Here is a 20,895-nt window from a genome sequence, read left to right on the forward strand (position 1 = left end):
TTAAGGAGCTTCCAGTGCTGGAGTGCACAGGTAACTGATTCAAGATGATACTGCAAAAACTTTTTCACTGAGGACAATAGGTCATAATCAAGAACAGGAACGGTCAGGATTTTTCTTTGCAAAGATTTCTTGGGGCAGCGAAGATAATCGACACCTAAGAATAAACGCAGCGGCCAATCGCTTCCCTCCACCTGAGTAGGGCCCGGGATCCTCCCACAAGGGGGACGCACGCACACAGACCACCCCCTCCTCCGGGCGCCGCTGGCTGCGCGCGCAGCCCCTGGGACAGCCCAACCGCCGGTTAACGGTCGACTCCGCCCCGCTGCGCGCGCAAGTTCTCAAAAAGAGGCGGAACCAGGAGCGCGTGATGCCGCACGTGCGCGGGGGCGGGGCGAGCCAGGGGGCGGGGTCGGCGCGTGCGCAGAGGGCTCGAAGGAGAAGGCGGGAAAAGACAGAATGGAGCGACAGGGAGTACGCGGCGCTGGTTTCCCTTCGCGCGGGCGGCGGGCGGACGGACGGGATACTGCCGCGATCTCGGACTTCCCTGGCGGACCCGAACCGGGCCGCTTGTCTCCTGCCATCAGGGCCACTCCTCGCTAGGCCGGGCCCCGATTTCCTGACTGACTGACCAGGCCCTGACTGACGGGACTGTGTGACTGACACGCTGACAGCCCAGGCCAGAAGGACAGACCCTGACGCATGGCGCGTGGCAGGCGCAGGGTAGAGAAAGACTCAGATACCCACGCGCCGCACTCTTTCCTTTTCTTATTTTTCTCCTACCTCTTCCCCTTCCTGGAAGGACTCGAGCCGAGGCACATACCAGTTAGCCCAGCGCCACTCCCCTCACTCCAGCCCCTCCAGGTCTCCCGGCCAATGTCCTCGGGCGCTCCAGGCGCAGGGCCGCCCCACCGCACGCCCCCGACCTCGTGGTGCCCATCCCAGCCCCGCGCACCTCTCCTGGGGGTCCCCAGCCATCCGCAGGGGCAAACGGAGGTGCCCGGGGTCGAAGGGGCAGGAGGAGGGACCCCTTCTCGCCCTCCCTCCTCTGGCCTCTCAAGCGCTGGTTGTGCTCACAGGTGGACATGCCTCACGTAGAGTGCAAGGACCAGGACCCACAGCTGCTGGGGGAGAGCAAGGAGCAGCCGCAGGGCGAGGAGAGCCGCGAAGAAGAAGCTGGTCGAGGGCCAGCTAGGTGAGGAAGCACTCGGGCCCACGGTGCACACAGACCCCTAGTCCTTCTTGTTCACCCGATTCTTCCACGAGACCCTGCCAGCGTCCACTCTGCGTGCATTTGCTCCGCCTACTGGTCGGGCGTCTACCACGTGCCTGGCATGGTTCCATGTGTTGGGACGGAGTAGTGAGAGGACAAGGCAGCTGGTAAACTTGGGAGTATCTAGTAGTCCGGAGATAATAATACTGTGGGGGTGGGGGGCCGAATAAGGAGAGAGTGCCAGTTTCTTTATTTTTAAAGATTTGAGGTTTATTTTTAAGGTTTTGTTTTTTTATTCACGAGAGACAGAGGCAGAGGGAGAATCAGGCTCCCTGTGGAGAGCCTGATGTGAGAGTCCCAGGACCACAGGATTGTGATCTGAGTCCAAGGCAGCCGCCAATCGCTGAGCCACCCAGGTGCCCCAAGGGAGTGCCAGTTTAGAGCAGAGGGTCAGGAAAGCCTTCATGGAGGAGGTGACAAGGGAACCATGAGGGTAGGCAGAACTATGCTCTAGACAGAGGAACAGTACCTGCAGAGGCTGTGAGGAGGACTGTGTTGGAGGAGCCTAAGAGGGAGATAGGAAGAGATGCAGTCAGACAGGTTAATGGGACTTTGGGTGTTAATTACCCATGGACAGGTTTGGAATAGAGTGACATAGCAAGGACTATTGTTAATAAAGTTTTATTGGAACACAGCCAAGCTTGGCTATGGCTGCTTCTGCAGAGTCAAGTTTTTTGCAGCAGAGACAACAGAACCTTACAAAGCTGAAAATTTACTCTCTGGCCCTTTATAGAAGTTTGAAGTCCTCTGGGCTAAGGTATTAAAAGCCTCTTTCTGGCTTCCATGTAGAGTATAGATTATTGAGGGGAAGAGTAGACGCTGGGAGACCAGTGAGGAGGCAATTGGAATCATCTAGGTGCAAGATGACTCCAGTTTGGCCAATGATGGATCTGTTGAGATCATGAGAAGTCAGATTCTGGATATATTTAAGAAGATAGAACTGACATAAATTGCTTATGGATTAGTTTTTGGAGTTGAAAGAGCAGCATCAAGGGTGACAAAAAATGTTTTTGTCTTGAACGTGTATTTATTCAGCAAATATTTTTGAGGATCTGCTTTGGCCAGACACTGATGCTGAGCATGCAGAAGTGAACAAATCAGAAGTTCTACTCTCTTGAAGCTTTCTTTCACTTAGCAGCAGTATGCACTTAAGTTTCCTCTGTATCTTTTCGTGGCTTGATTGCTCTTTTCTTTTTAGTGCTGAATTATACATCATTGACTGGATGTCCCACAGTTTATTCACCTACTTAAGGATATCTTGATTGCTTCCACGTTTTGGGAATTCTGAATAAAGCCGCTATAAACATTCATGTGCAGGTCTTTGTGTGGAGTTAAGTTTTCAGTTCCCTTTGGCTAAATTCCAAGGAGTGCTATGGCTTGACGATATGATAAAAATATATTTCGTTTTGTAAGAGACTGCCATACTGTCTTCCAAGGTGGCTGTGCCATTTTACATTCCCATCATCAAGGAAACGGTGTTTCTGTTGCTCCACATCCTTGCCAGCACTTGGTGTTGTCAGTGTTTTGGATTTTCACCATTTAAATAAGTGTGTGGTCGTATCTCATTGTTGTGTTCATTTGCATTTTCCTGAAGAGATATGAAGTTAAACATCTTTTCATATGCTTGTCATTCATAAGTCTTTTGCGGGGAGGTGCAGATCTTTTGCCTCTTCTTTAATCAGGTCGATTGTTCCCTTATTGTTTTTAAGAGTTCTTTGTATATTTTAGATACTTGTCCTTTATCAGGCATGTGTTTCACAAAGATTTCCTCCAAGATTGTAGCTTATCTTTTCATTCTATTAACAGTTCCTTTTTGCAGAGCAGAAGTTTTTAATTTTAATGAAGTCCAACTTACCGATTTTTTTCTGCTGATATTATATCTAAAACGGTCCTCTAGATTTTTTTTCCTGTGATATCTTCCAGGAGTTTGATAGCTTTGTGTTTGACATTTAGGTCTGTGCTGTATTTTGTGTGAAAATATGAGGTCCGTGTCTCGTTTTTTGCCCATGGCTGTCCAGTCATTTAAGTGTCACTTGTTGAAAAGACTTCTTTCTCCATTGAATTTTCTTTGGTCTTTTGTCAAAGATCTGTTGACTACATATGTGTGGCTCTATTTCTAGGCTCTCTATCCTGTTCCACTGATCTATTATCTATTTTTTTTACCAGGGCCACTATTTAGATCACTGCAACTTAATAGTAAGTCTTGAGGCCAAGGCTCATCAGTCCTCCAACTTTGTTCTTCTACTTCAATATTGTATTGGTTATTCTGGGTCTGTTGCCCAGCTGATTTTCTAAAAAAAAAGAGAGAGAGAGATAATAATTATAACAGTAAAATAATGTTATTTCAACTGGTGGCAATTGCTGTTAAAAAAAAACAGAGTAGGGATCCCTGGGTGGCGCAGCGGTTTGGCGCCTGCCTTTGGCCCAGGGTGCGATCCTGGAGACCCGGGATCGAGTCCCACATCGGGCTCCCGGTGCATGGAGCCTGCTTCTCCCTCTGCCTGTGTCTGCCTCTCTCTCTCTCTCTCTCTCTCTGTGACTATCATAAATAAATAAATAAATAAATAAATAAATAAATAAATAAATAAATAAATAAAATAAAAAATAAAAAAAATTTAAAAACAGAGTAAGAAGCAGCTAGAGTGATAGGGAGTTTAGAGAAAATTTCTTTTTTTTTTTTAAGATTTTATTTATTTATTCGTGAGAGACACAGAGAGGGAGAGAGAGAGGCAGAGGGAGAAGCAGACTCCATGCGTGGAGCCCAATGAGGGACTCGATCCCAGGTCTCCAGGATCAGGCCCTGGGCCGAAGGTGGCACTAAACCTCTGAGCCACCAGGGCTGCCCTAGAGAAAATTTCTAAGGAGATCACATGAAAAGTACCAACCAGGAGGCCTCAGGGGAGGGGGACCCAGATTTTCCAGGAAGAGTGGAAGTCTCTGAGGTATGAATAAGCTTGGTATGCCCACAAAACAGTAGTAAGGTCAGCATATCAAGCACTGTGATTGGCAGCAGGGGGAGGTCCTGAGTCCACCAGACACATGCTCTCATACATACCCTCCCGGTGGTTCCATCGGACCGAGAGGCAAGTACTGAACAAGTACTGACACAGAAGAATTTGGGGTGTTGGGAAAACACCCCAGGGAAGCCAGCCCTGAATGGGGTGCCAGAGACAGCAGCCTTGAAGAAGCAATGCTGAATCAAAAGGTAAGGGAGAATGGAATGGATGTTGAGTGGCCATAGGGGTGGGAGAAGTTGCTGAGAAGAAGTTATGCGAAGCCCCTGTAGTGTTCAGGGAGCTGAAGGCAGACCAGTGTGGCTGGGTATGGGTGTGAGCACAAGAGGAGCACTGGATGGCTGGGCAGAGGCCAGATCATGGGCATTTTGTCAGCCACAGACTTTATTCGGAGGATTTTTTGAAAATAGCTTGAAATATAATTCACATACTATATAGTTCACTGACCGAAGTGTACAATTATTTTTTTTAAGATTTTATTTCTTTATTCATGAGAGACACACAGAGAAAGAGGCAGAGACACAGGCAGAGAGAGAAGCAGGCTCCATGCAGGGAGCCCGATGTGGGACCCGATCCAGGGACTCTAGGATCATGCCCTGGGCCCAGGGCAGGCACTCAACCACTGAGCCACCCAGGCATCCCTAAAATGTACAATTCAATTGTTTTTAGTACATGCACACAGCCATGCAGCCATCAACACTATCGACCTTGTAACACTTTGATCTCTCTGAAAAGAAACCTTATATCTCTAACCATTATCCACCGGGTTCTGCAACTTCCTCAGCCCCTAGTAACCACAACTTTCTGTCTCTATGGATTTGCTTCTGCTGGACATTTCATATAAGCAGAATCATACACTTCCATGGTCCTTTGTTTATTCATGAGAGAGGCAGAGACACAGGCAGAGGGAGAAGCAGGCTCCATGCAGGGAGCCCGACACGGGACTCGATCCCGGGTCTCCGGGATCACACCCCGGGCAGAAGGCGGCGCTAAACCACTGAGCCACCTGGGCTGCCCCACTTACATGGTACTTTGTGACTGGCTTCGTCCACGGAATAATGTCTTCACAATTTATCCATGCTGTAATGTATCAGAACTCCATTTCTCTATGTGGCTGAGTAATATTCTATATTATGGACCCATCGTGTTTTACTTATCCATTCATTGGTTGATGGACATTTGAGTTGTTTCTGCTTTTTGGTTCTTGTGAATAATGCTGCTGTGAATATCCATGCATGCATTTTGGTGTGGATATATATTTTCATTTCTCTTGTGTAGATACATAGGAGGGGAATCACTGTGTCAGTGAAGTGCCATGTTCTGGTTTCTGTTTTTAAAAGACACTGACTGCTTTGTGGAGAATGGAAGGGAGGGGGCATGAGTGGATTTGGGGGATCGGGTGGGAGGTTTCTGTGGGGGTCGCATCTAGCAGGGCAGATGGAGGGAAACTCTTATGGGGGCTAGGGGGGAGTGTTTAGTGAGGCAAGAGAAAGGGGATGAACTGAGGATCTCTCCCTGCTAGTGTGCTACCAAACAGTGAAAAGGCCAGTGTATCAGGCATTGTGATTGGCAGCAGGGATACCCATGCTGTGTTGTACTGGGGCCAGCTCCTCCCAGCTCCCACATCTCTTCCCAACATAGCATTTAGCGATTTTATGTTAGTAGCTTGAAATTGCCCATAGTGAGAGTCGGCACTATGGAAATTGGCAAACACTACAAATCAGGCCTTTTTTTTCCTCCCCCACGGAGAGCCACTTGCTAAATGTTTACTAGCACACCTCTTTCTCCCCACTTTGGACTGGTTTCCAGCAGATAGTGGTTTCCGTGGCAGAGGCAAGAACACAAGTTCCATTTTGCCCTTCTTGAGCTTGAGATAACTGGGGACATGCACATGAACACATACAGAATACAGTTGGACTTGCTGATCTGGAACTCTGGGTGGGACAAGGGGCTGGAGATGGTTCCGTAGGAGTCACTGATTCAGTGGCAACTGTGAGGTGGATGAGCTCACCTGTGGAAGGAGTGAGACAAGGCCACGCTCAGGACAGGGCCCTAAGGACTCTACATATAAAGCCAGCTTCTCCTTACCTCCGGATTCCTCAGTTGTAAAGCAGGCTACAAGGTAGAGTGGTTTCTAGGTGTGTGCTATCAATTGGAGACCAGAAAAAAGAAGGAAATGACTGGAGCCATTTGTTTGATAACATCTTCCTACAAATAGCATGTTTAGACCTGGATCTAAGTGGCAAAGAGACATAGACAATTGCATATCAAAGACTTCAAGGAGTTCCACAAGAGCTTTGGGCTAAAAAAAAAACCAGATGGATTAGAACCAGTGCAAGGGCCAATTAATAGATCCAGCAGCAGACACTCTCAGTGACATGATTAAAATGTGAACACATTTCAGGAAAGAAAAGCAGAGGGTGAAGAACAGGCTCCGTAGCTTTGATTCAGACCTTCCCCCTTCCTGGCTGTACTTCAGCAAAACCTCATTTTGCCCAAGCACCAGCGATTCTGTTGTGTTCCTTCTTGAATGTTTGATTAGCTTGTCTCCCCTCCTGGGACTGCCGCCTGCGGTGGTCATAAGTGGCTGGCGGATTGTTTACTTGTATATCTGTTAGAGGCCATGGAGGGAGGGCCCCACCAGCGGGGGGCTCTGGCTCATACGCCTGCCAATCACAGCTTTACCTGGAGCGAACAGATGGTCTCTTCACTTAGACCCATTTCCTCACCGTTCCCGGGCCCCCTGCCAGCGTGGGCCCTGCTCAGAAACTATGTCCTAATCCTTGCAGCCGAATTAGGGACTTCTTAGAAGGACAGACTATAATAGATGAGCCTGGTGAAGTGTTCACAGCCCCCACCCCAGATCCCCCCTGCCCGACCCCTCTGTGAGGCCATGCACACCCAGCCTGCTTTGTTGGGCCCACTTCCATTCGCTGGCCTCCATCCAGGGTTGGGCAATAGAAGCAGGCCTGGGAATGGGGGAAACCAGTGAAGAGGACACCATGCATTTTGTTTATTAAAGTTAATTGGTGAATGCAGGCCCAGGGAAGCCTATGATTCATTAGCATCCTGATGAATATGCAGCTGCTGAGTATTAAGAAAAATGAAATGGAAAGAAGTAAATCCCCAAAGGAGAGGTTGGAAAAAATCAAGAAGCTCTCTGCAGACATCTGATGCAGGCCTTTGTCCCACAACAAAATTTGAATGAGATGAATTCAAGTGATTTTTCACTATTTGCATAGCTGCCATGAAGACCATTCCAGCCTCATCCCTGGAGCCTGAGAAAGGAGCAACTTAGAATTGTTAGCAGCTCAAGCAGGTTGTGAGCAATTACATAAAAAGAAGCACCTGTTTTTATCATTGATTTTAATCTCAGACCCTTACACTGTTGGGACAAGGCAGCTGTGGGGACAAGAAGGTTTGTGAGCGGGGATGTTACACGCAGCTCTGGAAGAAGTTCGTTCCTTTAGGTATTCATTTATTTTTTTAATTGTTTTAAAGATTTTATTTATTCATGAGAGACAGAGAAAGAAGCAGGCTCCATGCCGAAGCCTGTTGTGGGACTCGATCCCGGGACTCCAGGATCACGCCCTGAGCCAGAGGCAGACGCTGAACTGCTGAGCCACCCCAGTGTCTCCCTTTAGGTATTCAGTGAATATTTATGCTGCCTTTGGGATGTGCAGACTGCCATCCATAACTACCCCCCTCTCCCCCAAGCGAGCGCCATGTCTTGGAAGGAACCAATGTGTGTAAACCTGGGCAGTGTTGTGATTAGTAAGCGCAGGTGCTGTGGGCCTGCACCAGCATACACTCCGAATGGTGAAGTTGCAGGAAGGGAAAGCCATTTCAGGCAAAGGCTGATGGGTTTGGTGAAGTTGTGGAAGGTTCCAAATTGCTCGGAGTAGGGGATGGAAAGGGAAGGTAGCAGCCAGGACCCTGGAAGGCCTTGTGCTCAGTGCAAGGGAATTTTCTCGATCCTGTGGCAGGTGGGGGCTCTCAAGCTGTCAAGCAGGAGTAGGACATCAGATTGCAATTTAGAAAGGTCCCTAGAGACCAGGTGAGAAATGATAGGTGGAGAGTTAGAAATGATTAGATGGGGAGAAGATGATAGGTTGGGGAGAGATCAAGGAGGTGGAAGGGAGGATTTTTTTTGACAGGATGTGGAGTTGCAGAGAAAACCTAGATTCTAGGCTGACTGTTAAGTTTCTGGCACGGGAACCAGGTGGCTTTTGGTATCATTCACAGAAGAAGAAGGAGGATGGCAATGTCGGTATGCAAATTTGTAGTTTGAGATGGCCTCTGGGACAGCCAAGTGGAGAGGCCCTGGAAAATAGATACATTGTTGGGAGCTCAGGAGACAGGTATGGGTAGAGGATAAACCTGGGGGGTTGTAGAAGGTGGATGGTAATGAATGCCCTCGCTAGTCATCCATCCATTTATCCCACACCCCTTTATTACTCCTGTCATGAGGCATAGGTATTACGGACATGAAGATGAGTGACACATGGTCCAGTCCTCCCAGAGACTACAGGGGGAGGCTGAGGTGCAGACACTGACGCTATAGGTACCGCGTGCAAATAATGCAGCCAGGGAAGACTTTCTAGAAGAGGCAGTATATAGGAAGGGAAAAGGATTGCTAGGGCATTCTGGCTACAAGGATGCCTTTAGGGAATAACAGGTTGTCCATTGTGAGGTGGTGGGTGGGGGGTTAGCAGGAAAGGGCAGCAGGGAGGAGGCTTGGGGGTCCTGGCTTCAGAGCAAGGGTCTGAATGAATGGTGTGAAGAGAAGAGAATGAGGCCGACAACAGGGCCTGAGGACACCAAGTGTTGAGAATGGCAGGGAAGGATGGTCAGTAACACCACAGCCAGCTCAAGGGAATTACAGTGTGAGGTATCTGCTGGGTGCCATTTGGGACCCTGGCAGGAGACACTTCATTTGAGAACTGGGATAGGAACTGGGGGGCTGAGAAGAGTGAGAGGTGGGAAAATATCTCAGAAAGTGTCAGCAACTCTTTCTAGAAGAGCTACATGGCTGTGAAGGGGAGGAAAGAAGGAGGCTGACTGAAGGGTGTATGAGGGGAAGGATGTATATGTGTGTTGTTTTAAAATGTAAAACTGGGGGGCAGCCTGGGTGGCTCAGTGGTTTGGCACCACCTTCAGCCCAGGGCGTGATCCTGGAGACCCCAGATCAAGTCCCACATCAGACTCTCTGCATGGAGCCTGCTTCTCCCTCTGTCTGTGTCTCTGCCCCTCTCTCTCTGTCTTTCATGAATAAATAAATAAAATCTTAAAAAAAAATGTAAAACTGGGGATGACATGCCCCAGAAAGGGCTAGCCCAAGGGAAAGGTCAAAAGTATAAGAAGAGGGCAAGGTACGGGGGGAAGGATTGGGAGCCCTGTAGAGGCATGGGACCTTTTTCCTGCCTGCCAAGCTGGGAATTTGGAAAGAGGAATGATGGTTGTGGATCCATTTATGAGGAACAGTAGTGGGGGGAATTGGTCTCATTCTGTATATGCTCAGGGTGAGGGGAGGCAAGTGTGGGGTCAGGGACAGGAGAATTATGAAGGTTTGGAATGGCTGATAGGCATGTGAGAGGGAGGTGACCAGAGCACAGATAGGATGCCCAGTGACCCTGAGGACTCCCCAGAGGCTAGAGAGCAAGACTCTGCAGTGACCCTGTTCACAGGTTATTTCCTCCAGTATCATTCAAACTCCTGAGTTTGAGAAAAGATACACCACTTGGTTATGGAGAGCCAGGGTAGGGTTTTGGTGTGAGTATGATACAGTGGTGAAGGGAAGAGCGGCTGACGCTCTTAGATGGAGACTGAAGTAATAGAACCCCAGTTTAGGCTGAACATGAGGGCTGTCAGTGCTTGAAATCTCAGGGAAGTGAAACACCAGGTTTTCTTGAACCTCTGCAAGTTTCATTATCATCATGAAGCATGGCTATCTTTTTAAGAGCTATCCACTTTGTGTTTTTCGCTTGCATCCAAACATTACAAAAGTCTGAGTGTTAAACTGTCTGTGGGGGTCTGGCTGGCTCAGTCAGTACAGCATGTAACTCTTGATCTTGGGGTTGTGAGTTCAAGCTTCACATTGCATTTAGAGATTATTTAAAAATAAAATCTTAAGAAAAAAAAAAGGAAAAAATAAAACATCAGTGTGCCCCAGGTCTGAATTAATCTCCTTCTGCCTCACTTCCCTGTAGGAAAGCAGTAATTGCAAGCTTAAGAGGCCATAAACTCCTTAGTAAACCATTGTCCTGCAGTAAAATGTCTTTTTACAAGAATACTCAGGGAGACTTTAGTTGGTCTATTCTTTTCTAGCTGACATAAGTCTTTGCTATAGATTATCTGCCTCAGAGAATACTTTCCCAACTTGATAAATGCATTGACCTCGCGTATCTTGCCTTGGAGACTGATGGACTTGCATACTTTGTATGAAGCCAGAGGAGGGAGGGATAGATCAGATAGAAGGTGTCCTTCATTCATTCAACCAACAATAGAAAATTTACTATGTGATGAGTGCTGGGAATTCGGAGATAAATAAATAGGACACAGCCCTCTGGGGAGATAGGGATGTGAGCTGTGACAAGCACATGCAGTGATAGGCACAGGATCATGGACAGCTTCTCAAAGGAGGCATTCGTCTGGGCTAGGTCTCACAGGTCAAGTCAGAGAGCAGGCACAGATCCACAGAGCCAAAAAGCAATCTGGCAAGGAATACTTAAGGACCAGGACACAGTTGAAGTCTTGGGCCTGAGAGCTTTTGTGCTGGTGAGAGCTCTGGCCACCCAGGCTCTTGTGCTCAGGGGTTTTACTGTGCTTGTATCCTGAGCCAAAGGGAAGAGCTTGGGCAGTCAGGAAACCACCAAGAAAAATAGTTTTATGGAAAAAGCATCCAAAAATCAAGATGTAATTTTCTAAGTAATCAGTGCCTGGCTTGTGTGGTCTTGGCCAACTTTATGGTTGCTTGTGAACTGGTGAGTTCAGGAACCACGCTGTTGGCACCTCTGAGTCTCAGCCATTAAGAGCTAAAAGGACCTCAGAGGGGAAGAAACAGGACCCAGGAGCAGCAGGACATGGGTTGGGGAGTCAGGCCAGCTGGGTGCCACACCCAGCTCTGCCTGACCCCAGCCAGTGACCCTCAGAGCGACACACTGACCCTGCATCCTCAGCTACAAGGTAGGTAAAGATGATGAGTGGACCAACCCCAAAACATGGTCAAGAGGTTGCAGCAAGACAACCTGTGCAGGTTAGCATGGAGCCTGACAGATGGAAAGTGTTTACAGATCAGATAAAGCAAGGTACAGAAAAGAAAGAGAAAGAAGGAAGGAAGGAAGGAAGGAAGGAAGGAAGGAAGGAAGGAAGGAAGGAAGGAAGGAAAAAAATACCTTAAACATTTTATCTTTTTTTTAATTTTTATTTATTTATGATAGTCACAGAGAGAGAGAGAGAGGAGAGAGAGGGGGCAGAGACACAGGCAGAGGGAGAAGCAGGCTCCATGCACCGGGAGCCCGATGTGGGATTCGATCCCGGGTCTCCAGGATCGCGCCTTGGGCCAAAGGCAGGCGCTAAACAGCTGCGCCACCCTGGGATCCCCATTTTATCTTAATTTTAAACACCAAAGGGTCTGCTAATCAGATTGCAACTTTTTCTTTGCATAAACTTCATTCATAACACATTATGCATAATTTCCACTTCTTTGTTTTCAAATATTTTATTTATTTATTTTATTTATTTATTTATTTATTTATTTATTTATTTATTTATTTAAAGTAGGCTCTACGCCTAATGTGTGTTTTGAACTCAAGACCCCAAGATCAAGAGTCACATGCTCTACCAACTGAGGCAGCCAGGCACCCCTCCACTTGTTTTTTTTTTTTTTTTTTGAAAAATTTTTTAAGTTTTTATTTATTCAGGAGAGACACACACAGAGAGAGAGAGAGAGAGGCAGAGACACAGGCAGAGGGAGAAGCAGGCTCCACGCAGGGAACCCAATGCAGAACTCGATCTCAGGACTCTTGGATCATGCCCAGGGCCAAAGGCAGGCGCTAAACAGCTGAGCCACCCAGCGATCCCCTTCCACTTGTTTTTAAACCAGAGTGAAAACTTACAGGTCTCGACAAAGGAATCTCTATGCAGAATCCCTCTAGTTGTTTACAATCTTTGCTCCAACCTATAGTTGTTGATAAACTAAATAGTATAACTGACTTTCATTTCAAGGCAGCAACTTGGTGTAATAAAAATGACAGTGGGCTTTGGAGTCCAGCAGATCCCCCTGTTCTGGAACCTTAGGTGGATTTTGTTTGCACTCCTGGATCTGTTTCCCCAGTTGCAAAATGGGGTTGCTGTCCCTGCCTCTCAGTGTGTGAATGAAATAAGCAAGCATCACCCACAGGAGACACACAACACTGGCTCCCCTCCCACCATAGAGCTAATTCAGGTCAGCACTCTCAGGAGAGTTTGGTGTTGACCTCAGTTTCCTGTACTTTCAGAAGTCAGGTTTCTAGCCCCTCTATCGCCACCTCCAGTGCCAACCGCCAGCTGATGATGCTAGAAGGGAAGTCAGGATCCTGCTTTTCCTCTCTGGACTCAAGCATCGACATCCTGAAGAAGAGGGCCCAGGAACTGATTGAAAACATCAATGAGAGCAGGCAGAAAGACCACGCACTCATGACCAACTTCAGGGACAGCCTCAAGATCAAGGTGACAGATTCCCCCATACACTGCAAAGCCCCAGTGGGCAGGGGAAGGAGTCCTGTGTAAAGGGTGAGAGGGGAGGGAATGAAGCTGCTGCTGAGTGTCTTTCAGATTCTCGGCAACCTGCAAGTAGCACCTCATTTCCCCCTTACAGCAATCCTGCCCAGAGATCAGGCCCATTTTATAGATGGTAGAGTAAGGTTTGGAAACGATTTGCCCAAATGAAGGAGCCAGGAGGAGGAACGAAGGTCCATCTGCACTTGCAGCCTAGCCCTCTTATTTCATGCCAAGGCTAATGGCCAATGGAGTAGGGGCCAAGGCACAGCCTGCATTGTCACACCCATTTGTCCTTCAGAGGTTGAATTGTTTTGGGGGTGCCTGGCTGGCTCACCTAGTAGAGCATGCAACTCCTGATCTCAGGGTTGTAAGTTTGAGCCTTGTGTGGGGTGTAGAGATTACTTAAAAATCTTTAAAAAAAAAAAAGTGGAATGGTTTGTGATGGGAGATTAGGGTTCCCTTGACATGGCTGGGCCTTAAGAGTCTAACAAAGCCTGATGTGATGTTCAGGTCCAACATTAATGATCATCCTTGATGCTTCTTCAGAATGCACTGAGTCCTGTGAGTGGGACAGCTTGTTGGTCACATGGGAGACACATGTCATGCATCTCTCAATGACAGGCTGACTTTTTTTTTCCCTTTTCCCTCCTCCCATCCCTACCAGCACATACCCTGGTACATAACAGAAAATTTAGAAAGTAGAGAAGAATATAACATAGCAGAAAAAAATAGAAAACATTCCTATGATCTCACTATCCAGCAACTACTTTGTCACATGTTTTCTTAGTTTCCATTGCATATTTTCTTCCTGTTTGAGCCTGTACCACATACATAATTTTGCATCTTCCTTTAAAAAAAAACTGAATATATAGGCAGTTTCACTTCCAGTCACTGGCATTGTTCTTACCATTTTTATAAAATAAATTGCAGAAATACTAGCCACTTAAAACAAATATGTTATTTGATATTTGTTTGATTTTCTAAGAACTTGCTTTATTCTTTAAAAGGTTTCAGACCTGACAGAGAAGCTAGAGGAGAGGATGTATCAGATTTATAATCACCATAACAAGATCATTCAAGACAAGCTCCAAGAGTTCACCCAGAAAATGGCAAAGATCAGCCATTTGGAAACAGAGCTCAAACAAGTGTGCCACACCGTGGAGACAGTGTACAAAGATCTGTGCATCCAACCCGAGGTATGACTAAACTCATGCATGCGGGTGCCACCTGAGGAAGGTGAGGCATGGTGGCTAAGATGAAAGTAAATGTCCACACAAACCAAGGATGTTAGCATCGTGCCCAGCCTAAACCCCATAGGGGCCACTATCACTGCAAAACCCTTGATGCTCTTGACATCTCACCTGTGGCCCTGGGCTCCCTCTGAGGTGGTGTGTCTGAGCTGAGGAGCTAGATAATTGTTATTTCCTACCACTGTGTGGTCAGCCCTGTGGTGACAGAAAGGACAAGGGCCCCTCTGTCTACAGGCCTGAGCCCTGGTCAGTGTCTGACCAGGGTTATTGGAGCAGAGCCCAAGACTCCAACCCAGGCCAGACCACTTGTGGGGAAATCCCTGCCATACGCCCAATTACCTCACAGTCCCCACATTTTTCCTGTGACGGAAATGATCTTTTGGGTGGTTACAATTAAATGTGCCCCAACACCTTGAGGTCAGACATACAGACTTTATTCTCTCTTTCACTCTCATTTTGCTCTAACATCCAGCATAAGGCACTTACCCTCAGGATGGAAGGGTCAGAGGGCACACAGTGAACTCTTGGTATCGGGGGGATTTGCTCAGACACCAGAGGTTCCTTCCACGTCACTCTCCTTCCTTCTTCCTGCCCCCCCCCCCCCCCCCCCCCCCCCCCCCCGTCAAGAGAAGCTTCTGTTCCAAGATAAGTGGAATCCATTCCCGTCCATGGTTAAAAGTGGGTTGAGGAACTTGGTACAGAGAGTCCCATCTTCTTTTTTAAGGAACACATTTGAATGACTTCAAAGGGAAATTTTTGATAATTAAGAATCAGTGTCTCTCACTTCCCACTATAAAAATTGGCTCCATCTGCCACCTCCCTGAGTAAGCTCAGAGCACAGCATTTCCCTGGGAATGAGCTTGAGACCATCTGGGCTCCTGGGTGAAGTATGCTCACTTGCTGGCCGTGAACGCCTGGATCCCTGTGATTGCCCTTCCAAGGATCAGAGCATGAATGTCATGAGTGCCTGGACAAGATAAATACAGAGATGGCCTGAAGTCAGAACAGCTCACAACTTCCCTTTAAAGTCAATTTTCATGTCCCTCTTCCCCCTAGGCTACTACTTTGGAAGATCAGACCCACAAAGATGGCGACTGCTGACAGCTACTGGGAGAGGCCCCTCTTAGTGACAGCAACCAAGAGAAGGATCAGAGGCCACCGTTCAGGCCACACTGAGAAAATTGTTTTTCACAGTTCTATAATGCATCTCGGGGGGGAAAAAAGTCCTTGTGCTACACCCAAAACTTCAGCAAGTCCAGCCCTGGCCATGGCCCCAGCTTTGGTGTTCCCCATACTTGGCAAATTCACTCCACCCCACCCTGCACAGTTGGTTAAATGTTTAATTTTCAACCCCGTTCATGCTTCTTTCACACAGAGGCTGAGAAAGCTGATGAGCTCTGTGGAGATATGTCAGGCCCTTTCTTACCTACAAGAGGGATGGGAACACAGACATCAGATAAATTGCTTGTCCCAGCTGATCTCCCCATCCTAAAGCCACCACCCCACATACCACATCCCATGCTGTCAAGTCTGGGTAACATTTTAGAGCCATCGGTGTTCTCATTTGCTCTTTCTCAGCTTAACAGGGTGGAAGGCAAAGGTTACTGCTTCCCTTTTATGGAGCAAAACAATTACGTTTACTTACTAAAGTGCAAATCTGACCCCATCCCTCCCCTGCATAAAACTCCCTGAAGGCTCTGCTTGTCCTCAGGGTCATCCCCACACCTGTAGGATCACCCCAACCCCAACCTTCCCTCTTGCTGTTTCTGGAATGTCCATCTAGAATAGCACACAGAAGCTACTTCACTGTCTTTGCCCAGGGAGCTACACTTCCCTTCAGGCCTAACCTGGTCCCACTTTCTTCTCAAGATGAGCACTTGTACCTTTTTACATCTCTGCCTGGCTCATACTAGATTGTACTTTTTTTCAAATAATCTTTTTCCATGTATCTTCCCACAAGGAAAGGTGTTCTAGGTCCAATGCGATTATATCCAGTTGCCAGATGTAGGCACTACAGCCTGACAATGATTTGTCTTTTTTCTCTTAACATAAAATGGAGTGGTGATTCCTGTGTGTAGCTGCGCTCTTGCTTCCTAGCATCCACCAGCTCACTAGGCATCGTGCCCCATTCTGGGGATGCCCGAGGAGATCATAAAACAGTTTAGGGAGCACCCCTCCACCTGAGCACCATGGGGGAAAGGGCTGAGAGCATTTCACTTCCACAGTCCCTGTGTGAGCCACTCCAGATGAACACAGGGTAGGACTTGCCCCAGGTCACCAGTGATGACAGCTGGGAGGATTCAGGCCTGCTGTCCCCACCCTTCTTCTTTAGACAGTGAGGCCACTGTGACACTCCTCCCCCCAGAGACCCAGCCCCTACCTTCATAGGTGTTCACAGCCTCCAGGTTCATGGCATGCCGGATCACATGATACTCATCAGAAATCCCATTCCCCCCCAGTATGTCTCGGGCCTGGCGGGCGATATCCAGGGCCTTCCCACAGTTATTCCTCTTCAGCAGGGAGACCATTTCTGGAGTGGCCCTGGGAATGGCACAGGCATGTAACAAGTATGGGCTCACACAAAGAACTGACCCCAGGCATCCCTAAGCCCCAGGTAAACCCAGCCAGGGGAGACGATTCCCCAAGTTCTAGTCCTAGCAGCAGACACTGAGCTCCCAGTAAGGGATAAGCAAGCAGTCCTGTCCCATCGAGGCCAAGAGGGAAAGAAGGCATAGGTCCCCAGGGGCCACCAGGCACAAAAGACCTTCCTCTCCTGGTCCCCAGGAACAGCCACCACCATGTCCTTGCTGCCTATGCCCTGCTCCCCCAACACACAACCCTTACTTGTCTTGATCCTTTAAGCGGCCAAGCTGTAGGCAGGCATGAAGGCCCAGCGTGATCTCAGTGAGCATGTCTGCCAGCTTCTTCTGAATCAGCTGGTTCCTGGCCAGTGGGGCACCAAACTGGATCCTAGGTGGGCAAGTTCAGGGTAAGTGTAGTGATGTTCACTCCCCAGTCCTGGAGGCCTTCCTAGGCTGCCTGGGCCCTCACCGAGTTCACCCTGGCCCTGTTACTGCTCAGTGTTACCAATGTCACTGAGCACTCAGGCCCTCACTGTTCAGAAGAACTTCCCAGGCCATTTCACCCAGTGTGGAATTTAAGTCTGGTAGGCAGGGGATGAGGAGTCACTGGTAGGGGTTAGGGATGGAGCCCATGTTGCCCCCATACCTCCAACTCTCATGGCAGCCCCACATACCTATCCAGAGTGTACTGCCGGGCCGTGTGCAAGCAGAATTCAGCAGCTCCAAGCACACCCCAAGCGATGCCAAACCGGGCATTGTTCAGGCAGCCAAAGGGCCCCTGTAAAGTTAGAGAGGCCTCAGCCCCAGCCGGAAGCTGAGAGGTCCCATGCAGAACTAATCTACATAAAGGAAACCCCCTTCCCCAGACACGAAGTCAATTTAAACAGAGGGATTCGGGGCAGCCGTTTCAACCACACATGGTCCTGGCACCAAAGCTCATGCATATACAGTTTTACCCAGCCCAGGATCTGAGCTAGATGCTCAGATCTAGGGGATGATGTAAGGAGACAAAGATGTACATGCATCAAAGAATTAAATTGGCTCAGGCCCGTATGTGTCCTTGGCAGAGCCAGTATGAGCAAAATGGTCACCAAAAAGGGGCAATTTCCAAACATCAGTGAGCCAAACAGGACCTCTCAGAATCGTTCGTGTGTGGGCTCTGCAAGCACAGGGACTGTGTCTGTTTCCCAGCTGGGCCCCCAGCATGGTCCCTGCCCTAGAAAGTTGAACCAGCTGGTGAGTGATACCACTTCCCAAGGTGGCTGCTGCTCACCGCCAGACCAGATACGTCAGGCAGCACATTCTCCTCCGGCACCTCCACACCGTCCATGACAATCATCCCCGTGGATGAGGCGCGCAAGGAGAACTTGCCCTCAATCTTGGGGGCTGAGAGGCCCCGCATCCCCTTCTCCAGCAAGAAGCCCCGAATGGAGCGATCTTCACACCGGGCCCATACTACAAACAGGTCGGCCACAGGTGCATTGGTGATCCTGGGGGAGGGACAGACAGTGAGGGTCTGGCCACCTCCCCCTTGCCCCTGCCCACCTGCCTGAGACACCAGGCCCCTCACCAAGTCTTGGTCCCGTTGAGGGTGTAGCTCCTGTTGGATGGGTTGTGGCGGGCTCTGGTCTCCATGCTGCCAGGGTCACTCCCATGGTTGGGCTCTGTGAGCCCGAAGCAGCCCAGGAGCTCCCCTTTGGCTGCAGGAACAATACAGGGTCACAAGACTCCCTGTCCCTCACCCATCCCCTCAAAATTGTCAGCCTCTCCACTGAGCGAGGCCAAAGGCAGTCCCAACTCTGCTCTCATGGCACTCTCAGGTGATGGTGGTATGTGGGGACAGCCACCCCCCCCCACCAGGCCACAGTAACAATGCCACGATGGGGAGAGGCCCCGTAGGAGTCAGGAAAGAGATAATCTGTCTTGAAGGCAGTGAAAAGGAGCTAAGCAGGAGGAGGAAGAGTGGAGAAGAGTGCTCCCAGAGAGGCAGAGATGTGCAAAGGCACAGTGGTACTTTCGGAGAATTCTTGACTGCTAAGGAGGAGCAGTCAGGAGAATGGCCATAGATGAGGTGGAATGGTCAGCAGAGGCCAGGCTACTCATGTGGGGTCTTGTGGACCATCAGGAAATTAAGACTTTAAACTTTGGGCTGGGAAGGGGCAGCACAGAAAGCAAGTGAGATGATGGTGGTAAGAAGTGGGCAGAGTCTAGACAGACCTAGGAGGGGACAGTCAGGATCAGATGCAGGGGTGAGGCCCATGGTCTGGCAGGGGATCTGGGTAGCCATTGGGTATCTTTCAGGTAGGGACAGAAGTTCTGCAGGCACTGGGGACAGTCCCATTCCTAAGTTCCAGACCCCTGACACAATCTTCCTTCCACCAGACTCCGTGGCAACTGCTCACCCAGCCGGGGCAGATACTTCTGCTGTTGCTCCTTGCTGCCGTAGGCGTAGATGGGGTGCATGACGAGGGAAGACTGGACGCTCATTGCTGACCTATAGCCGCTATCCACTCGCTCCAGCTCTCGGGCTAGGAGCCCATAGGCCACAGATGAGACTCCAGCACAGCCATACCCTGGTGACGGGGAGGGAGAAGGAAGATGGGGCAATGGGAGACAAAGCCCTGCCCAGCTTGGACCAGTGTGATTCCTGGGGCCCAAGAGACAAAGCTACGTAGGGGTGCCCGGGGAGGGTTTATTAACCCTAGTTTGTGGGTTTATTAATTTGTCCTCACAGCCACTCTCAGATGGAGGAATAACAGCCTCGCTTTGCAGACTGGGAAACTCAAGCTCAGGGATGAGAGGGGGCTTTCCAGGCCACAGTGGGGACTGCAGAGTGTGGAGACAAACCTGTCCCTACCTTTGATGGTGGGGCCCAGCACACCAAGCTCCCCCATCTCTGAGATGATCTCCCGGTGAAAAACTGCAAAAGATGGATGCCCAAACTCAGGCCCAGCCCTGGCCCCCCTGGAACCCCATCCCAGGGACAGAGGGGGCCAGGGGCTCAGCTAAAGCAGGCAGAGCTGGTGCGCAGGGTGGGAGCACCCGCCCACTGGCATGAGCACCTTCGTTGCGATTAGCCAGCAGGATTCGGGGCATGAGGCGCTCCTGGCAGTAGGTGCGGAAGGTGTCCCTGATGAGGATCTCATCCGCTGTCAGCTGCTCCTCCAGTACCAGCGGGTCCCTCCAGTCAAATTCAGGACGCGAGGCTGGGACGCAGAGCAGAGAGCGGGAGGAGGCTTAACTGGGCCCGGCCACCCTACCACCGCACCCTCCTCTTCTGGAATCCTCAGCCCCGCTCCCGGCTCCACCTGGCTCCCGGTGGATGTGAGCTTATCTCCGGGAAACTCACTGCCTCGGCCCTAGCCACGCCCTGCCTCCCTCCAGGGCAGCCCTCGGATTCCGGGACAGAGCCCACCCCGGGGAGACAGACAGTTGGACAAGGGCCGCAGACACCCGACGCAAGGAGGGTCCTTACCCTTAGTCGCTCGGTTCAGTGTCTTCCCGCCCTTTTCTGCAAACACAGGATGGGAAAGTCATCCCGGAAAAGCCCCCGAACCTCCAATTCCACCCTCCCCACCCTGCCCCCGACCGGGCACTGACCAGTCTGCGCCGCCGCCGAGCCCCACCCGCGCAGGAAGCTCAGGCCTGGTCCACGGCTCAGCAGCCGCTCGGGGACCCTTCTCAGGGCCATGTGGGCAGCGGGCGGGCAAGCGGAGCAACCACGGCCAACCTGGAGGAGCAGGGGCGTCAGCGGAGTGGCTGCCACCGCCCGGCCCCCGACCCCACTCACCCGTGCTAACCTGGCGCCTCCAGGCTCACGGTACAGTCCACGGTACAACTGGCAAAATCTTTTGACCTCTGGGGGTGGGAGGGGCGGATGCCGAATGGGGCTTCTCATTGGCGTGTGCTAGGACCGACTCCTCCACGGCTCTGCCTTTTAAAAGGGCCACGGCAGCCTCGCCGGTGGAGACGGCAGCGCCCGGGCCAAGGCCTGTTAGCTGCTTTAAGAAGCAGACCAG

General features: G+C 49.9%; 2 protein-coding genes across 6 annotated transcripts; one reads left to right on the forward strand and one right to left on the reverse strand.

Moving 5' to 3' along the window:
• Positions 1 to 446: 446 nt before the first annotated feature.
• SYCE2 (synaptonemal complex central element protein 2) lies at positions 447 to 16,184 on the forward strand. Of its 4 annotated transcripts, none has more exons than XM_055344495.1 (5): positions 447 to 471; positions 1,077 to 1,192; positions 12,783 to 12,993; positions 14,052 to 14,240; positions 15,351 to 16,184. In XM_055344495.1, the coding sequence occupies exons 1-5, from the start codon at positions 457 to 459 to the stop codon at positions 15,393 to 15,395; spliced, it is 576 nt and encodes a 191-aa protein (XP_055200470.1). In that variant the 5' UTR covers positions 447 to 456; the 3' UTR covers positions 15,396 to 16,184. The 4 variants fall into 4 exon arrangements, with proteins under 4 accessions (XP_055200470.1, XP_055200472.1, XP_055200468.1 ...); XM_055344497.1 differs by having other exon boundaries at positions 12,819 to 12,993; XM_055344493.1 differs by lacking the exon at positions 447 to 471 and adding an exon at positions 478 to 993.
• GCDH (glutaryl-CoA dehydrogenase) lies at positions 14,713 to 20,781 on the reverse strand. 2 transcript variants are annotated; one of them, XM_055344492.1, is made up of 12 exons: positions 20,677 to 20,781; positions 20,477 to 20,606; positions 20,352 to 20,387; positions 19,939 to 20,082; positions 19,734 to 19,796; positions 19,279 to 19,449; positions 18,447 to 18,576; positions 18,150 to 18,366; positions 17,551 to 17,654; positions 17,139 to 17,264; positions 16,675 to 16,835; positions 14,713 to 15,261 (listed from the first exon to the last, which is right to left on the reverse strand). In XM_055344492.1, the coding sequence occupies exons 2-12, from the start codon at positions 20,565 to 20,567 to the stop codon at positions 15,188 to 15,190; spliced, it is 1,317 nt and encodes a 438-aa protein (XP_055200467.1). In that variant the 5' UTR covers positions 20,568 to 20,606; positions 20,677 to 20,781; the 3' UTR covers positions 14,713 to 15,187. The 2 variants fall into 2 exon arrangements, with proteins under 2 accessions (XP_055200467.1, XP_055200466.1); XM_055344491.1 differs by lacking the exon at positions 20,677 to 20,781 and having other exon boundaries at positions 20,477 to 20,670.
• Between the last annotated feature and the right edge of the window lie 114 nt (positions 20,782 to 20,895).

This window comes from Nyctereutes procyonoides, unplaced genomic scaffold, assembly GCF_905146905.1.
Source record: "Nyctereutes procyonoides isolate TBG_1078 unplaced genomic scaffold, NYPRO_anot_genome, whole genome shotgun sequence".
Classification (NCBI taxonomy): domain Eukaryota; kingdom Metazoa; phylum Chordata; class Mammalia; order Carnivora; family Canidae; genus Nyctereutes; species Nyctereutes procyonoides.